This window comes from Macrosteles quadrilineatus, unplaced genomic scaffold, assembly GCF_028750875.1.
Source record: "Macrosteles quadrilineatus isolate MER2022 unplaced genomic scaffold, UCM_ALF_1.0 Scaffold_5__1_contigs__length_97177068, whole genome shotgun sequence".
NCBI lineage: Eukaryota > Metazoa > Arthropoda > Insecta > Hemiptera > Cicadellidae > Macrosteles > Macrosteles quadrilineatus.
In genome coordinates, this window is record NW_026542598.1 from 66,577,531 (window position 1) to 66,597,427 (window position 19,897).

At 35.1% G+C, this 19,897-nt stretch overlaps 2 protein-coding genes across 3 annotated transcripts in view; one reads left to right on the forward strand and one right to left on the reverse strand.

Annotated features, from left to right (window-relative positions):
• Positions 1 to 1,502: 1,502 nt before the first annotated feature.
• On the forward strand, positions 1,503 to 13,672 carry LOC128995315 (vacuolar protein sorting-associated protein 4). Of its 2 annotated transcripts, none has more exons than XM_054420296.1 (9): positions 1,503 to 1,582; positions 4,219 to 4,264; positions 6,998 to 7,109; positions 8,967 to 9,099; positions 9,841 to 10,075; positions 10,598 to 10,865; positions 11,326 to 11,539; positions 12,208 to 12,436; positions 13,124 to 13,672. In XM_054420296.1, the coding sequence occupies exons 2-9, from the start codon at positions 4,241 to 4,243 to the stop codon at positions 13,223 to 13,225; spliced, it is 1,317 nt and encodes a 438-aa protein (XP_054276271.1). In that variant the 5' UTR covers positions 1,503 to 1,582; positions 4,219 to 4,240; the 3' UTR covers positions 13,226 to 13,672. The 2 variants fall into 2 exon arrangements, with proteins under 2 accessions (XP_054276271.1, XP_054276270.1); XM_054420295.1 differs by having other exon boundaries at positions 1,509 to 1,733.
• A 456-nt stretch (positions 13,673 to 14,128) lies between these two features.
• LOC128995666 (proteasome adapter and scaffold protein ECM29) overlaps positions 14,129 to 19,897 on the reverse strand; it is a 43,515-nt gene continuing 37,746 nt past the window's right edge. Inside the window, exons 43-45 of the mRNA XM_054420683.1 lie at positions 19,421 to 19,624; positions 16,752 to 16,823; positions 14,129 to 14,386 (exon numbers count right to left, since the gene is read on the reverse strand). Coding sequence (XP_054276658.1) covers positions 14,244 to 14,386; positions 16,752 to 16,823; positions 19,421 to 19,624 — 419 coding nt within the window. The 3' untranslated portion in view covers positions 14,129 to 14,243. The remainder of the gene's footprint in view (positions 14,387 to 16,751; positions 16,824 to 19,420; positions 19,625 to 19,897) is intronic.

Sequence of the window (19,897 nt, forward strand, 5' to 3'; positions counted from 1 at the left end):
ATGTATGTGAAAGTTGGTCAACAATTTAAATCACTGTCTGAAATAAATCAAATGCTAAGGGGTCAAACTTTTGAAGCCCTCTTTATCAAAATTTCGTTTTCAATTACCATCTTGCGTTGCGTTGCACCATAGACACGATCTTAAGGCTTTAAATGACAAGTCAATCGTAAAAATCAGTGAAGTATTTCAGGTGAACAATGGTTGTTACAGATTATTGAATTAGGAACTAAAGATAGATAATGAAACAAGACAACGAAATACCGGTATCGGATGCTTAATACCAAATATTGATAGTAAAGGGTAATGATTAACCGTTAGTTATTCACACAAAAAAAATGAAACCAACTACCTACTCTGTACAACAATGTATCTCTGGACCGATACGTAGCGTAGCCGACCAAGCCTCGGGGTAGATTTCCAGGGGTAGAATTCCGGGGTCGGATATTTATGATTTGACCACTGGGGGTAGATGTCCGGGGTGGATTTCTGAGGTAGATGTCCGGGGTGGATTTCTGGGGGTAGATGTCCGGGGGTATAGTTTATGTCCAGGGTGGATTTCTGGGGGTAGATGTCCGGGGGGTAGATGTCCGGGGTAGATTTCCGAGGGTAAAATTCCGGTGTCAGGGTTTAATGGTATTTTGATTAATTACAACTGTTAAGTAAATCGTGAAATTGAAATAAATAATATTTATCCGTCCTACCTAAAAGTTTGCGTCCGGAAATCCCCCAGACATGTGACGTCAAAATGGCCTAAGAGTTTTTTTCATGGGGGTTAATATCCTGGGGTAGAATGCTGGCAACCCCGTGCATCACTGCTCTCAAGAGGGCCCTTGCCAAAGGGGTGGAGGTATGTTTCAAAACTCACTACATAACGAGGAGGGGTGGTTGCCATATGATCGACAATTATTGAAACTGATCGAAACTGAATTATTCCCATGTGATCGACAGTGAATTATCCCCCTTTGACCAACATTCTACGTGATCGACGTCACAAATTGTCGACATCACATCTTTCGCATTATGTTGACACTGAAATACATCCCAAATGACAGACATCTCATCTAACCGAAATCTCATATGACCGTTACGTGCCGTTACTGTCGATATTCGATAATTTTGGCTTTCGTTGAGATGCGACTTGCGACTATATCAGTGTCGATAATTTGGGATGACGGTCATCTATCTGGGACCTCATGATAATACATGGGGTTTGGACCGAAATTTTCTACACTGTCAGCGTTAAAATATTTGAATATACAGTAGTAGTATGGACACTGTTCAGTAATTTATTTTATATCTTTGTCGATGAAATTAAAGATATTTACACTCGTTATACTATGACTAATTTACAATTCACCAAACACTTCCAGATGCAGCATCAAGCATCACAACAACTGTTACAAGTACAAGGCTATCAGCCAATCGCATTCGCTTATTGCTTATTCGCCTGAGATCTAGACGACATAGTTTTGTCCGTCTGGTTTTTTCTCCAAAACGTAACAAAAACACTAAAAACAGTAACATCAATTATTCTAGTTGTCAATTTTGGCATGTCTTAAAATTCAAGAGAAAATAAATTCTAGTAAGTTATCATCAGTGTCAGTTATTAAAGTAAACTTGACTTTAGATTTAGTGAACTTAATTTTCAATAATTTTATCAAACTCATAATCTAAGTTTATTCCTCAGTTTTCCTGATCGGATCATCTAGGCTATTCACAATTCCTTAGAAGAGGTAAGGCAATCAATTTACCGTAGGATTGCTTCATAATGAACTGAATAGGGTGGTTGCTGTTTGTCATAATCGTTACATATCTCACTACACGAAATAGTCACTGTTACTGGCCTAGGCCTAGTATCCTTCAAGCTTGACAATCTAGGTTTAATGAGTCATATAGGGATTGGCTCCAGGCCTAGGCTTCTAGCCCATTTGTTAGATTTTTAACCTGGTCTAAGTTGTAGATGTTTAGTTTTGACTGAGAGCCAATCACTATTTCATTTCAGATAAGAATGAAGAACTAGGGCTTAGGCTTTGTTTAATTTTTAAGGGGTTCAGTTGAGTTAACCTTCAATCAAGTTAACCTTCAGGGACTTTTAGAATTAAGACCAGACAATAATGGTATTTATTGCAACTAACGTCACCTAACTTAATTAAAGTAGAAGACTCACTTTTTACCTGGAAATAACAGTAGGTACCTACCACAAAAATTTCTCCGAGGCCACAAATTTAACTAAGGTACCTAACTAAAGATATTTTTAGTTTGTCGTTTTGATATTTTGATTTCCTTTATCTACCTTCTAACTTATTCTAGAAGCTTAGTGCGTGTGCCGCATTACGGAATTACGGTTAACTACGGTACCACTAAGTAAAACTGTAATCCCTAAACGGGTCCAGTTTACTCAAGACTCACGGGACACTCCGTGACGCTCAATTCTATTGGCTGTCAGGGCGTGAAGTCAGTCTCTTCTCTTGAGTGGACACAATTACTGCAACGATATGTTGAAAAGCCATCAGTCTTGGTGGTGTAGTGGATATCATTCCAGGCTGAAAACCTGAGGGTAGCTGGATCGAATTCCACCAGAGGCACAGTATGATCCTTTTATGGTAGCCTACTATTATTTTCAAGTTAGTTTCTTGAACAATATGACATGCTATACATGGTAGCTTATTTTGAGTAGGAAAAGTAGGCTATTTTTAACGCAGAGGATACGCGTCCGGTAACCGGACGTGGATTAGGCGTCCGGCAGTTACTGTCATAACCTAACCTAACCAACCAAACTTGCTGATAGTGAAAAAAATCAAATAAAGGTTCAATTCTCTTCATAACATAAAATTATAAATGCCAAAAATTCTAACAAAAGATGTACAGTTAAGAAGAAATTACATTCAAAGCAAAATCTGCGACAAAAAGTTAAAGTTACCGATGGGTTTCGAACCGGGGACCTTTCGCACATCAGTCGAGCACTCTATCCACTAGACCACTACACTACGAACACTCATGGCTGAACATCGTATCATTGTGGTAAATGGCGTTCCGGGACCCCCTACCGGACGCCTAATCCACCTCTGGTTACCGGACGCCTAATCGACGTCTGGTTACCGGACGCGTATCCTCTGTGTATTTTTAAACTTACCGGTACCTATAAAAAGTCTGCGCGACCCCATAAAAATGGTCAGCGGTAAAGAAAATTTGCATTAGGCCTAACTTAGCACTTAAAACACAAAAAACACCAAATTTTTTGACTAGGCTAAAAACTTACCGTATGGAAATATAAAATAACTGGGACTAACTTAGGCTAACTAGTCTAAGACTAACTAGCCTAGTTCCGTCTAATTTAAGTTAAACCTAACTTTACTTATTAGCTAATTGAATTAATGTGAACTCATTAACCATTAACTTAAGTTAAGTTTTTACTTAGGTACGTGGAAACAAGGTAAAATCCCAAAAAACTGGCCATCATGATAAGAATTGATTTGTAGGGTGATAGCCTAATGATAAGGGGGAGCGGATTTTGACCTTTCTGATAGTTGCCTGCTCCTTAAATAGTTGCTTTCCGGAAATAAATTCTTATGTTGTCCTGTTAAGTACTAGGTTTTTCTAACAAATAGCACCCTAGGCCTAGCCTAATTGTAATATTATGATAAAAATTAAAGTTGACCCACGTCTTTGACTATTAATACAACAAGTTTAAGCTAAGTTAGGCCTAATTGGCTCAGAATTAACTTAGGCCTACCAGGCAATGTGTGGAAATGAAATTTTTTTTAACACTTTAAAAAGGCCAAATTAATGTGGAAGTTAGTTAGGCCTACAGTATCTTCAGGATAAATTCAGTATGGATTCTGCTATAAAAGTCTTTAGATTGACATTACCTACATAAGACTGTGTAGTCTAAGTTAAGTTAATGAGGTTATGAAAATAACCCAGTTAGACCCCGCCTACAAAAATAGGCCTAATTTATGACTAAATGCTAATCTAATGAAATGGCCTTTAAAACAGAATCAATGCTCAAGTATTAAACCACAGTTTAATGCATTTCTACAGCTTGCAGTAGTAGTAGGCCTAACTTGATGGGTTTATAGCAAAATCCTTGATGTTACAAATTTGTATTTAGGTTCCTTAGACTAAAAAAGGTTTGGCCAAACTAAGCTTTGCACATTACCAGTATATTTGTACATTACTGGTTAAATGTGGTTAATTAATCTAAGTTGTTATTTTCAGTCTTTTCAGTTGAACACACAAAATGGCTGCAGGGACAACCCTCCAAGTAAGTTTTAGGTTGTTTCATTTTTGCCTACTGACATTTTAAGTTAGTATACACTCTAAATTAGGCCTTATTTGTTTAGCTTATATTACTTAAGCAAGGGAAACCCATATTTTTAAAATATTACTTGTTAAATACACATGTGACAGGGCCTGAATAGATACAGTAGGCCTACACTCAAAATTAACTGTAGGTTGTTAGAACCGAGACTACCTCAGTTACAGAGTATCTTGGATAAAACGGAGGTCACATAGATTTTGAGGTTAGGGTTACGGTACCTTGTTATGAAGTCAAATACTTGTCAAATGTATCTTTAAACAAAACAGCTTGTAATGAAAAGTGATACAGTAATTAATGTAATTTTGATGTAGGCTAACCTTTTTTTTTTCTAAATAAAATAGTATTGTTAACACGTAGAGTGCGGCCGTTCCCGATCGGATACGGTGCTTGGCCCCTGTAGGCCTACGGTGCGTCCGTAGCAGGTCCGTAGGCTACCCCATCGGGAACGCTTGGCATTGCCTTTTGTATATCTTCGTTTTTGCCCTATCGTCGGCCGAAAGCGGACCTATAGGTACCACGTTAGCGTGTAGTATGTGACTTGCATTTTGTTGTGGTGTGGGTTGGTAGTAAATTTTCCCGTAAAATCCCTGTCTGGCAATTTAAAAAATCAACTTTCTGTCCCACCTTTTTCCCTCCATTTGGCAATACAATTACAATAGGATCGGCTACGTTCCAAGCAGTGCTGCTATCTGTGGGATTTTAGCGAACTACGTCGACTCTCGTTGTAAAGCAGGACATCCCCGCACGTTATTTGCTATTTGCCAGACCAAAATTGGAAAGCCAATCACACGCGGCAATCGGGTTTGTTTGACACTGATGGCTGTGCCCCACTGGGGATACGCCCGCCATTTGACGTGCCGCAGCAAAGGTGTTTATAGAAAAAAAAAAACACTAACATGTCCAGTCCAGTTTGCCATTGATAGCCGGCCAATCTTGTTCCATGTGATTAAAAAAAATTTTTCAAAGGTTATTGCGGTTTATTTTAACACTAAAAAAACACTTAAGTTAAAAATGGTTATTCCAAGTACTGTATTCGTTACAATAAATCGCAAATTAATTGTTATTTTTACGGTTCTTTGAATAGAAACATACGGTAGGCCTAACTAACTTATTGTTTTCCTGCTGAAAATAAATAAAATTATTTAAAAAAAAGTTAAAACTTATTTAGACCAATAACGACCTTGGATAACTGGGTCTCGGATAGCTCAATTGGGAGTTTACTGTAACCTAAAAGGAAAGTTAACCCTCCGAGTGTCCATAGTTTAGGCCTTAATGTCCACCTATTTTTGGCCCCTTTGCAAGGTTTTATTAAAACGGATCTGAGAAGCTTAAAACAATGTCAATTCTAATGTTCTATATACCATTTTGTTTGGAAAATCATGGGCTTCAATATTATATATAAAACATAAGGAACATTTTTTCAAAAAAAAAATTTTTAGGTAAAAAAAAATACAATTTCGAAAATTTTCAAAAAAAAAATAAGTTCGCGCTCAATGAAATTGTATAAATTATAGGCCTATAAATATTTGAAAATAGCCACTTTGTTCTAAATTTAATGAGGATTACAAATATATAATCATATAGCGAGGTAAGTTATCAAATAAATAAGTTATGAGCGAAAAACGGATTTCAGTACATAGCGTTTAGCTAAGAATGCATAGCCTAACCATAGCTAGGAATCTGGCTGATAATTTACATCAATATCACTACCTACTTCTTCAGGATCATCAACCAGCACTTCAAAACCACTTAAATCTTCTTATAATGCACCACGTATATCACTACTTTTGATTTTTAACACTAAAACAATGATAAACGTAATAAAACACATCAGTCATCGGTCCGGGGGAACCTAGCTGTTTACAAATACACGCACGTCAGCTGTCTGCTACAATATTTTCGGAACTAAAATGAATAGCGCTTAGAGACAGACCTCTGGAGAAAGCTTAGAATATTACGGAAAGAACGATACCTAACTCGATCCAGTTCAATCCGATTCAGTCAGTCATAGAGCCTTCGCCGTAAACGATGTTTGTGCGTCATAAAAGTGACGCGTGACCCTACACAAAGTGTGTTGTGCGTCATTTTTATGACGCGTGACACTCGGAGGGTTAAACAGGTACTATTAACTATACTGTTGTACTTTAAGAATTCAGGCGCCTAGCCTTTTGCAGAAATGTGTAAAATGTAAATATAGATCGAACATTCCATAAATCAATCTCAGCTACATAGGCCAACATCAGTTCCTAATTTTGCAAACATTTTTCTAAATTATGTAAGTTAGCCTACTTGCATACGAATAACAATGAATGTGTACAATGAAGTTAATGTGTTTATGACATACTGTAGCCTACTGCAGAAAAATGAACAGTCTCTTTTATACTATGGCACTGCACATTTATATTTTCAAAATACTTAGTTGGATAATACACACACGTAGGTAGGCCTATTATTGCAACAAAATTGTAAGTACTGTACATGTATATTATATACATAATATGTAACCAATACAGTTCCAGGTACAATCACGATCCAAACTTTAATTGAAGAAATACATAAAGGTTCATAATATATTAACTTGATATAACTTACCTGCATAGGAATTATTCGAACAGTTTTATTACTCTGTATTTTTTCCCGTAAAAATAAGTTAATGTAACAAATACTTTTTTATAGAAAGCCATCGATCTAGTAACAAAAGCAACAGAAGAAGATAGAAATAAGAATTATGAAGAAGCACTGAGGTTGTATGAACACGGTGTCGAATATTTTCTTCATGCTATTAAGTGTAAGTATTAGCTCATTCATAGGCAGCAAGAAGTTATAAGTTAGTTAGTTTGAAGTTAGTGTAATCGTTTCATTTGGATGATTGTTTTATACCTATACCCTTATTAATAATATAATTTTGTTGGTTGACTCTTCTACAAGTCCCTTAGATTAGATTCATTCTCACTTAAACATTACTACTATCTTGTGACTTTTACGTTATGGACAAAAAATTAAGAAATTAATAAAATAATCAGGATTCTTAAAAGTTTAATACTATCTTTAGGTATAAAAAGACCCATTGAAATAAACAGTAAAATAAGTATTTCTTCCAAGTTAATCTTTGCAGCAAACAATTAGTAGGCCTATAAAAATTACAAAATCTATTAAAAAAAAAATTATTATACCCACTTAGAAACAATTAAAAAAGCTTGCTGAGCTACTTTGACATTAGCAACGATAGAAGGTAGAATAAGCAAGATACTAAAATTAATAAGTTACCGGTACTATAACATGTTACTTGTGTCTTTTTTATCATAGGCCTACTACGAGGGCATGTTTTTAAGAATGGGCCAGTTTTGCGGTTAGATCCGTGGTTCATTTGTAAGCAGCAACGGGGCTCATCACCATTTACTGGCATCATCTGTGAACAGACTGAAACAAATTTCAGCTCAGTAGCTGTTATGGCTGTGTGTTTTTAAAAACTTTTAAACAATCAAACCTCCTGCCGCGTCCGAGATAAGGTCAGTGATATGTTTTTTGATTACAAGAACAATAGGCCTATCATCTGATGCTGACATTCATCGCCAAATGACTGAAGATGATGTCCCTAATGCAATACCGGTAAGTGAGAGTAAAGTGCGGAAATGGGTGGAGTTTAAAAATGGCTGTGAAATCCTTTTTTCCTAGTGGTCTTCTTTGAGAAGTCTGGATACCCACCTAAAAACACTTTTTCTTCCGAAATGAGCATTATCATGGACATTTTTTTAACTCCCCAACCTATTTTGTTCTTTCCATGCTATGTTTGCATCAGGGTCATAATCTCCAGTCATTTGGGGATGAATGTCGGCATTGTCGGATATTTCTTGAAATAAAAAAACGTTTTGGTGACCTTACCTTGAACGCGGCGGGAGATTTGATTGTTTGAAAATATTTTAAAAACATACAGCGTACATTTCAGTCTATAGAGGTGAAATTTGTGTCATTCTGTTTACAAATTATGCCAGTAAATAATAATGAGCCTCATTGTGGCGTACAAGCGAACTACGGATTCATACATGAGACCGGTCCTTACTAACTGCCCTCGTAGAAATTATTTCCGAATCTTAAGTGTATGCAGATCAATTATAACTGTTTAACATCAGGCACTGAAGAAAAAATTATGTATTAACTAAAGAAAGTATTAAAAAATTGCTCTAGCACTTTTGGTTAGGCTGGTCATTTGGTTGATCATCAAATTATCAAAGTGTGATAAGATTAACCCCTGTACCAGAATAGTGGATAGTCTTAAACCAAACTTTTTCCCCTTCTTATGTTCATGGCTGATTAATCTTTTATATAGCCTAAGCCTATCTTGTTTTCTTAACTTATTTAAAAATGCCAAATTTGTTTTAAATAGAGATTTTCTATACCGTTTGTTTTAAAAGGAGATTTTCTATACCCTACTTGTAACTTCAATTAAAAAAATAACTAAAACATTCATCATTCCCTACAACACAAGGTTAAAAAGCATTTCAGCCTAAATTAACCCTCTACAGTTTCAAACTTGTCAAAAAAGGAAAAACATGCGCTTGAAAACAAATTATCACCAAATACTTTTGCACTTGTTCTACATACCGGTAGTTGAAATGTGAATATTACAAAAATAATTATTTTATAGATGAAGCTCAAGGAGAAAGAGCGAAAGAGAGCATCAGGGCAAAATGTCTACAGTACTTGGACAGAGCTGAGAAACTTAAGGAATACTTGAAGAAAGGAAAAACCAAGAAACCTGTCAAAGCAGGAGAAAAATCGTACGTAATGAGCTATAGGCCTTAAAATATTGTTTTGTGATTTAATTATTTTGAATTTATAAAACCTTAAATAAATTAATAACATTTGTTCATACATTCTAATAGCCTACTGTAGACAGATATACATACTATACTCATACAGTGGGACAGAAGGCAATCTGCAATCCTAACAATTTTGGACGGTACAACATTAAATCCTGCAGAGTTTTATTATGATTATTAATTCAGTAGGTTCTAATGTTGTTTATTAGGTGGTAGTTATTCAAGGGTAGGTAGTTAGCCTACGGTAGTGGGTTGTCGTGAATTAAAAATATTCTATACAGGACCAGAATGTATATTAAGAAAATAATTTTTGTAGTTTATGGAATAAGGCTAGAAACACAAAATATTTTACAAATCATCTTTGTATGTTTTATAATATTTGTAAAATATTAGTTGATGAACTTCTGGTCAAATTATGAAATTATAAGTATGAATTTGATAAAGCAACTGAAAAAGTTAAAGCAAATTCAGGCAAAACACCAAGATATGTCAATAAATTACTGTTAGGCCTGTTTTATTTATCAATCAACCACTGTGCAATAGTAGATTCATACGTACCAAAAACATGGAGTAAAAGTTTAATTAAAATAAAAACATATGGTTAAAGAAGAGTAGACAATTTGTTTGATCCAAGGAATGTGAACTTAATTTTTCAATTATCTAAAATGATTTTGAGAAGCATATCAACCTTTGATTCAGAAATGACGAGAAGAAGAGCGACAGCGATAGTGACTCCGATGATCCGGAGAAGAAGAAGCTGCAGGCTAAGCTGGAAGGAGCGATTGTGGTGGAAAAGCCGTGCGTCCAGTGGTCGGACGTGGCGGGGCTCGAAGGTGCTAAAGAGGCACTTAAGGAAGCTGTCATCCTGCCGATACGCTTCCCTCACCTGTTCACCGGCAAACGTATACCTTGGAAAGGAATATTGTTGTTTGGCGTGAGTATTCGGATTTGGTGTAGTTGACAACTCTTTTATTTTGATTTCCATCATCGGATTTTGGTAATTTCATGAATTTTTCGAAAGAATTTAGAGGAAGGAAACATTTGTGTTTAAATAGACTAATCCTATTGGTACTGTTGTAGTTGTAATCTTTGTAGTTTATTTACCCGTATTGTCTTGTCATTTTTCAAACCCCGAATAATTTTTAATTTCTTTACCAAATGCCTAACAGTTGCAACAAATGCCTTCCTGGAGAAATTTTTTATGCAAACAGTTGTTTTTTTAAAATAATTTCTTGATTGAAATGAGTTTTAATATTAGGCCATAAATAATAAATATATTACATATGCTTAGATTTAATTTATTCTTATCTGTAATCTCAATATTTAACTTTTTAACATTTTGGAGTGACAATAATTTTAGATTCCAGGTTAAACAAAGCAAGGTTTTCCAATGCCACCTTTTTTCATATCGAAACGGCAACAAATTTGTCCACTCAGAGCTCTGGTGGTGTTTCAGCCTCCAGGTACAGGAAAGTCATATCTGGCAAAGGCGGTGGCAACAGAGGCCAACAACTCCACATTCTTCTCAGTTTCTTCATCAGACCTAGTGTCGAAGTGGCTAGGAGAGTCAGAGAAGCTAGTGAAGAATCTGTTTGAGTTGGCCAGACAACACAAGCCCAGCATCATCTTCATTGATGAGGTTGACTCCCTGTGCTCGTCCAGGTCAGACAACGAGTCAGAGTCCGCTCGCAGGATCAAAACTGAGTTTCTGGTTCAGATGCAAGGTAAATAGAAGAACTGTATTTGTCTTTGTATTGTTGATGGCATAGTAAGATTGTCTGAGGTGAAAGAGTCCATTCAGTCACTGGAGTTAAAAGGAAGGTTTTAGGTACTTCGAAAGAAAGATGATTGGCTTTCCTTCCCAACTGAAACCTTGGTTGAAAATACTGTAAGTGACAGTATAATATTCTAACCTTAACATTTTTATGGTATAAAGTAATTATGTTTATGCTATTCAGAATTATGAAAAAAGACTACTCAGGTTTTAAAATGAAATTAACAATCATGTATCAGAACACTACTCCATGATGTGTTTCATGTATCAATTTTGATATTTGTGTGCAGTTCATATTGAATAACAGCAAAATAATGAAAGTTAACCATCAACTTAATTATTCCTCCTTTTTTCATTGAACATCTCAAATTAAGTTATTTGTGCGTGAATCAGAACCTGTTGGTTTGCAGGAGTTGGAAACGACAACGATGGCATTTTAGTTCTTGGAGCTACAAATATTCCATGGGTATTGGACGCAGCCATCAGAAGGCGTTTTGAGAAGAGGATATACATAGCTCTGCCTGAGGAACATGCCAGACTTTCAATGTTTAAACTGCATCTCGGCAACACGTTCCATGTCTTGACAGAAGAAGATCTGAAGGAGTTGGCAAGACGAACTGAGGGGTGAGTGTGCAGACACACGTCTTGTATTAGCAGAGTTTTTGTTTTTATTGTAAAAGAATTTCTCAGCAGAAGTACAATGATGTATAAATAAGGCAACTTTTCTTTTGGTCCTTCTACATGGTTTTCTATTTTACTAGGTACATCAATCTTATGTCCTATTGATGATTTTATTACAGCCTGAAGATTAGTTTCTTCATTATATTGATACAAATACAATTTAGTATCTTTATTCCAAACTAATTAGCAATTAAGTCAAACCCTTTTTTGTTTAGTAACAATTCAAAAGTTGATAGCTGTAATAAAATCAATGAGTATAGTCATCGGTATCCTTGATAATAAATTTGTTTAACACGACCCACAAGAACATTTGAAATAAATATTATTTTGGTATGTTTATTTTCCCACTTTAACACATGTGTAATTGAGGATGACTGTATGTTTGGATTGAAAGGAGATGCTTCTGTGGATTTGTAAATAACTTGGCTAATTTAGGTAGGCTACAATTAAATGTTAGTATACTTTTTTACATATACAAATTATTTACATTTGATGTTTTCTTGTGAGTCAACTCCTTATCAGTGACGAAGTTTAGCCAAATTGCAATATACTGATAAAAAAAAAGTTTGATATTCTTGGAAGATGGATTCACTGTAACCGGTTGTTCACAGGTACTCAGGGGCTGATATCAGCATCGTGGTGCGCGATGCCCTGATGCAACCTGTGCGCAAGGTGCAGACGGCAACCCACTTCAGACATGTAAGAGGACCTTCGCGCACCAACCCAGAGGAGATGGTGGACGACCTGTTGACTCCTTGCTCTCCTGGTAGTCCAGGGGCAATAGAGATGACATGGATGGAGGTGCCAGGCGACAAGCTGTACGAACCTCCAGTCACTATGGTTAGTAATGTGGCAACCACAACGGATAATATGGTTATCTAATACATGGGGGCCGTAGTCTTAAAATACCCCTTACCTCACAAACATTCACTGGCTGATCTGTTAGCAAGATAACGTTATTATGGTGGCTGTATCGTTTGAAAGTGATGGGGGGACCTCGTGCAAATAAAAACCTTCCCCAAACTCTTTCCAATACACAAGTCCAATGTTTTGCATCTACACACTTTTTCTCTTAAAACATTTGAATCAAAAAACTTTTAAACAATTCAGATGATGTGGGATTGTTTTTTAATTACCATTGCTAATGGCTACTACAAAGATACTGGACATTGTATCGATGCCGACTGGCTAGAATTAGTTGTAGATTAAGTAAACGAATCTTGTCTGTCGGGACAGAAGCCTCGTATTTGAGGGATTTAAAATTATGACCTAACAGAATTTTAAGCTACTGCTTAATCACTTGCTACTCTAACCACTTTTTACCTACGGAGTGTTTTTTTAACGCGCATCCTAAATTAAAAGTACTGTAAGACGCATTTTATGACGAAACTAATTTGGTAATTTGGGTTAAGCGTTAAAAAAAACACCCTGTATTAACTCGTCAAACGTACATTATGAAAAGTAATCCATCTAACTTTATTCTTTTCTCCAGTGTTCTTCCAATAATGTATATAAAATGTTTTTCAGAGTGACATGCTGAGGTCGCTAGCCACCTCCAAACCAACTGTCAACGACGACGACATGGCAAAGCTTAGAAAGTTCCAGGACGACTTTGGCCAAGAAGGGTGACTGTTTTTATTGCAAATACTGATGGACAACCTAATGTGCTTATTTTTCCATATTCCTATCTACACACAGATCATAAAATATGTATAGATACAAATTGTAATAATTTATTTAAAACTGCATAATTGTAATATATTTTTATATAATTTTATCATATAAATCTTGTAGTGGTTGCCTACATGATCCTTTGTTGATTACTTTGAAAGTTAAAATTTTACATGGTTTCAGCTTTTTACAGTATACAAATTCAGACTTTATTTTCGAAAGCTTGGCTTTGTTGAAACCCGCTGCACTTGTTGTATTGAACTACAATTATGATAAAATGCATAATCATGATAACAATGACTGTATTATACATAACTTCATAACTGTAACTTAGTTTATTGAAATGTAACTTGTATATTTGTCTTTCTGATTGATGGATTATATTAAACATATTTATTCTGTGAATTATTTGAAGGATTCCTTTCCAATATTTTAATTGCATATTTTGCCCTAGACACTATTAACTGATGATCTATAGTTTATTCTCATATTTGTCACATATTGTTTTGGAACAAGTTTTGTGATCAATACATTTTAGCATTGTATATTTTATCTTATAGCTTTTAAATATTTTATCACACTTTAGTTCTTGTTTTCTTTTTGTAATTTTAACCAGATAGAAATTCTGTAGTGGTATTTTGTTTTTTGTTTATTAAATACTAAAATTAGTGTTTATTTTTTCATCTGCTCACACCTTTTATTTTAAGTATTACCATAATTACAACTGATTTACAAAAAATAATAATACAATTTTAATAATCCGTAGTTACAAAATGGAATAATTATGTTTTTTCCAGCACCAGGGGTCTTTTTGGGTAGCAAAACCATTGACAATAAAGCAAGGAATGAACACAAGAGAACTGAATAAATTACTTTATTTACTTGTTAATGTACAAATCAATAAAGATCTAAAAATACAAAGTTTAAATAAATGTCTCAAAAGTACAATATTTTATGTACATAAAACAAAAACTATTCAGTCTTTCTTCACACCACTAAAAAAATCCTTCATGTCAACCACACGTGATTTTATCTCGGGGCTGCTGTCTTTGTTTAATTCTTCCAGTGGTTCATTGAATACTGCTTCTAAAATCATAAGCTCTGATGTCTCGTTCAGTTCTGAAAAAGTCAATCATTAGTGAGCAACGAGCAAATAAGAGATGATTTGAATGAGTCTTCAACAGATTAACTTGTCAAGTTATCAATCAAAAAGTCACAGATTTAGATTTTGATAGGAAAACACCATGTCAAGGATTGTGCTTGGTAAACTAAACATTGATTCCATTAACTCAACTAAACAAACTTTGTGGAAAACCAGAAAAAATAAATTTAATTTACCCATCCTCATTACAAAGTTAAATAAAGACCCTGGATTGTAATATAGTAAAATGATAAAGATAATAGCGTTTGGTAACGGTTGGTCGTTAGTATATACAGTGTGGTAGAAAAGTCCCGGAACGGTTAAATATTTTAAAAAATAATGCAGATAGAGCTAAATGACTTGGTACAAAGTTACAGGGCATAAAACTATATTTTAACACATATTCACTATTCAGTCATCCAATAATTCTTCAGGGGGACGGCCCAGAAGGAGTCGGAAGAAAATCTTAAATGGAAGCATAGGTCAATATGCACATCAAATTAAAGGCCTTTTTTAGTAGAATACAATGCCGCAAACCGCACTTCAAAAGGTTAATCCTGCGCAAAATGGCAGATGTTCAAAGATTTCTTGAATCCGCCATTTTGAATCTTTGAACGACTGCCATTTTTTACTCAGGCATTCTTTTGAGCTTGAATTTACGGCATCGTAATCTAAAAGTGAAGACCTTTAATTTGATGTGCATATCGATCTATTCTTACGTTAACAATTTTCTTCCAATTCCTAGGGCTGTGGTGAAAGCGTATAATAGCAATGTAAATTAAATGAATCTTTGAACAACTGTCATTTTGCGCAGGATCAACCTTTTGAAGTGCGGTTTGCGGCATTGTATTCTACTAAAAAAGACCTTTAATTTGATGTGCATATTGACCTATGCTTCCATTTAAGATTTTCTTCTGGGACGTCCCCCTGAAGAGTTATTGAATCACTGAATATGTGTTAAAATAGAGTTTTATGCCCTGTAACTTTCTACCAAGTCATTTAGCTCTATCTGCATTATTTTTTTGAAATATTTAACCGTTCCGGGACTTTTCTACCACACTGTATGTTATAAAGAGCTGGGGCTAAAGGCCTTTTCACACCGGCGTACTGTACGTACTGTACGTTTGGTACGTTTTTTTTTTTCAACAAATCGCTGCCCATGTTATCATATGAGTTCGTTCACACCGCGCGTACATAACGTACTGTACGTCCAGTACGTACGCGATGGTTTTGTGTGAATCGCTCGGAGAGCGATTTTTCTAAAACGTACGTGGCGTACATGGGCTCGCGCATGCGCAGTGAACACTTCCAAACCACGTGCTCAGCCAGTGTTACTTGTCTGACTGCAAACGAACAAATGTACGTTTTGAAAGTTTCTGTGCGATGTGAAAGGACCGCGTACAGTACGTACTGTACGAACTGTACGTACAGTACGTCCAGTACGCCGGTGTGAAAAGGCCTTAAGACGCTACCCTGAGGCAATCCATTTCTTTGATTCCTCCATCTACTTTTCTTGCCTTGAAGGGACATAACAAACCGCCTGTTATGAAGAAAAGTGCCTATCATTGAAGTCAGCTGATAGTCTTTGGTAATGCTGTACACTTTTTCCAAGAGTCTTCGATGGTTTACGGTATCGTAGGCGGCTGTTAAATCTACAAAAACATTGCAACTTTGCAAAAATATTTGTGACAACTAGACAAAGCTACAACAAAATTATGACGAATTGCGGCCATTTAAAACTCTTGTAAAATCAACGGTTTTTGAATTATTTAATAAAAAATATTTTAAATAGTCGCCATTTTGTTTTATGAATTTGAAAAATTTTCATAATTTTTGTCTAGCTTTGCCTAGCTGTCATAAATGTTTGTGCAAAGTTTCAATTTTGTATCTTTTACTTTAAAAAAAAGTGAAAATAATAAAATTGTGGCTATGTGAGTTAACTAAGGACTTCAAGACAATTAAATATGATATTTATTTAGATATGTTTCTTACTCAGGAACAATGCCCTAAAATATTGGTATAGAGTTACGGGACACACTGTATATAGAATTAAACCTATATTTTGAACTTCCATAGCTTTAAATTTGTTAACTTATTTGTTAGTTTTAAGTTTGTTCCATAGCTTCTTATTTAATAGAGCTTCTACATTAAGGAGAAAAATATTCTTGCAACTAATGCCTTAAAACGTTCTCCAAAAGGTAAAATAAAAAGCTGTGCTTAACAATATGTTAGGTCAAAAGAAAAGAGATTTCTGAATTGTTGTTCACAATACAAATCAATACTTGGAAAAGCTTGTAAATCAGAAAAGCTTTTTCTACAATTGAATAGAAATTCTTTACTCACTTTTGCAGTTTTTGGCAAGCAAGAAGAGAACATTGAGAGCTTCTTTTCTTAGTTGTGTATGTTTTGAAATACCTGTAACAAAATAGCAAAACTAATAATCTAAATAAATAGGCATAATCAAAATATTGGTTTTCTTTTCCAAGTCGGTTTGCAAGACCGATTTTTATAATTTTGGTCTTAAGGTGTGCACAAACAGATTTGCCATCAAACATCGGCATTTATTTATCTGAGGTATATTTTGAGTTATGCACAAAAGCAACTTCTTCCCTGTACATTTCTTATGGGAGGCTAATTAGTACCAAAATCTCTTAGGAACTCAACTAAATTTAAATGTTCGAAAAGGCCAATGGCCAATAGGATATATAATAAATTGTTTTATTCACAATCGCTTTCAGAAACTAGGTTTCTATTGTCAGGCTGTGTTTAAGGGGATGCGGAATACTATCCCCTGGAAAACCCCCCCCCAGGTGAAACGTGACTTCACAAAATCTGCCAACTAACCAATATGGAAGCCGTGTCTGCGACTGGAATACTAACCCCTAGCAAAATTATGCTATGTAACTGTAATGTTAATTCGAGTAATTCCGTTGGATAGCAGAAAAGACATGTGGGGAATATTAAACAGAATTTTGACATGTTACAGCAAGTTTGGTTGGTTAGGTTAGGTTACTTTAGAACTGTTGACAACTAAATTTGAGTGTCCGTGACTGGAAAACTGCCCCCCCGATCTCTGACGTCAACATGACGTAGAAACCTGATTGGGAGGGTAGTTGTTCGGGGGCAGTCTTCCGGCAACCCGTGTTTAAACTGGTACAGAAAGTAAATACTAACAATAATAAATTAATTTGTAGTAAAGTTAAAACAGATGATGTAAAGAATACTATTGAAAAAATAGATGAAAAAATAATCTTTTGAGTTTTGGATATATTACAGTGTGTTGTTCTTGATGTAATTATTTTAAGTAATTCCGAGTTAATAATTGGGCCGTTTTCATTCATAGAAAAAACAGATCAAAATTATTTGTTAACATTAATAGTTGGTTAGAGAATCAATCAATTTAAACTTAAACCAAATCAAAATGTGTAAATACTTTTATTTACTTACTAATTTTTACTGCTCCCATGAAAACTAATTAATCACATAACTCTTGTAAGCTAAAATGCTAACTTTCAATAATTAGGGGGGGATTTCTATGGGATTTATTTCACAATTATCAGATGGAATGGTTTGGATGAAAAATAATCAAATACGGTAATAACATAATAATCATAGTAATAAATAATAACATTGACATGAATAATATTTTATAAAGAATAAAAGTACTGGTCAGGGCGTATACAAAAAATACGGAGTCGACTGGACTGAAATTTCACACAAAGGTAGATCATGACCCCAGTCAACATACACGTCTTTTCATGTCCTTTAATTCCCTAGAGCTAGGTCCATGGACAGCCCTAAGCTTCAAGGTGGTTTTCAGATAGGACTAGATGACAAAAAGAAGGGAAAAGAACATAAAATGCACATTTTACAATTACCTGATTACATTTTGACAAAGTTGTAAATTTTATTTTGCCGCACATCTGATTGAATTCAACTCCAGAGAGAAATTAAGTTAACAGTTGATTTTTAGCGAATTTCCCTATAGGGAAGTAGCTATTACCGTAGGTGGCACGGTAAGACCTAGACCCGGGACCGATTTACTTTTTCATTTTGATGTCCCCAGAGGCCAAAAACACCATTCGTTCAAATTTTTATATATGTATATATATATATATATATATACGTCCGTGAACGCGATAACTTGAGTAATTTTTGTCCGATTTTGATGAAATTTGGTTTAAAGGTGTAAAGCGGGATAAACTTGAATGAGTTCGCGAACCAGCAAGATCGGACCATGGGAACGGGGCTTTACGGGGGGTTTTATGGGGTAAAAATTGGTTTTTCTCACTTTTGACCCTCAAAACACAAAATTTCCCGATTTCTCTTTAGACCTTTTTAAAGAGCTTAAAAAAAAAAATAATTTAGTATACAAAAGTATTTTTGTTCGATTATTAGTAACGGAGAAAATTAAAAAAATTGTAAATTTAAAATTCCCATGTTATTCTTATGGAGAATATTGTCAAATGTTGTAGTTTGCTTGTTTATGGATATATTTTGATCAAACTTAACAAATTTATTTATTTTGTACTAAGCTATCAATATTTTACTCAAAAACACACTTTATTAGTTTCCTTGTAGCAGCAAACCTAGGTACTCGTTAAACCTAATGTTATTAAAATATATTTAACTGGAAATCAATTCAGACAAATGGAAATTCGCTTAGTCGGCAGGTTTGCTGCGGCGGGGGTATTTATAATCACTAATGTATGTAATGTTGTCCTCATTAGGCAGAAAATAATGTAAACTAATTCAATAAGTTATTGATTTTACTCTGCCATACAGTTGATTGAATTAGACAAAGAGAACTTTGAAAAAGGAGTGTTGTCTTGTCTACAGTATCTGTTGTGACAATCTTATACTTATGGTTATACTTATGGTTATGGTACAATACTTATAAAATACTACCTACATGATTCCCTTCTACTTTCTCTTACGGTTACAATGCATGGGTAAAGCAACTTTAAATAAAAAATCCTAAACAACAGTAAGCTCGCTCTTCTCAAACCTACCAAGAGCGTATTTCAAAGCAGGCGCAATCTTCTCTACAATAGAGTGCAGAGCCTGCTTGTCTTGGCTAGAGGGGGTCACCAGGTCCCAGAAGACGAGTTTCTCACAGAAGCTATACATGGCCGCCATGATCTTGACTTGAACTGAACGAGTGTTGTTCTCTAAGCAGGAGACGCACTGAGACACCACTGGCTCTCGGAACTCAGCTGTGGGAAAACATTCCACAGAAAATTATTAACTGATAAAAAAATTGCACGATGTTGTTTGTAACTCATTTGCGGCTGGTTGTCTAACAGGAACAGCCTGATTTTTTAATCAGCAGTCTTCATTCGCTTGGCAGCCATTATGGAAGATTCTCTTCACCAGCTCGGAATAATATTAGTATCAAAAACACTCATAAGGTATCACCACTCAGCATAAAAAACAACCAATATTTTTGGGGAAAAAGTTAAGGTATTTGGCCAGTGCTGCTGGTATCC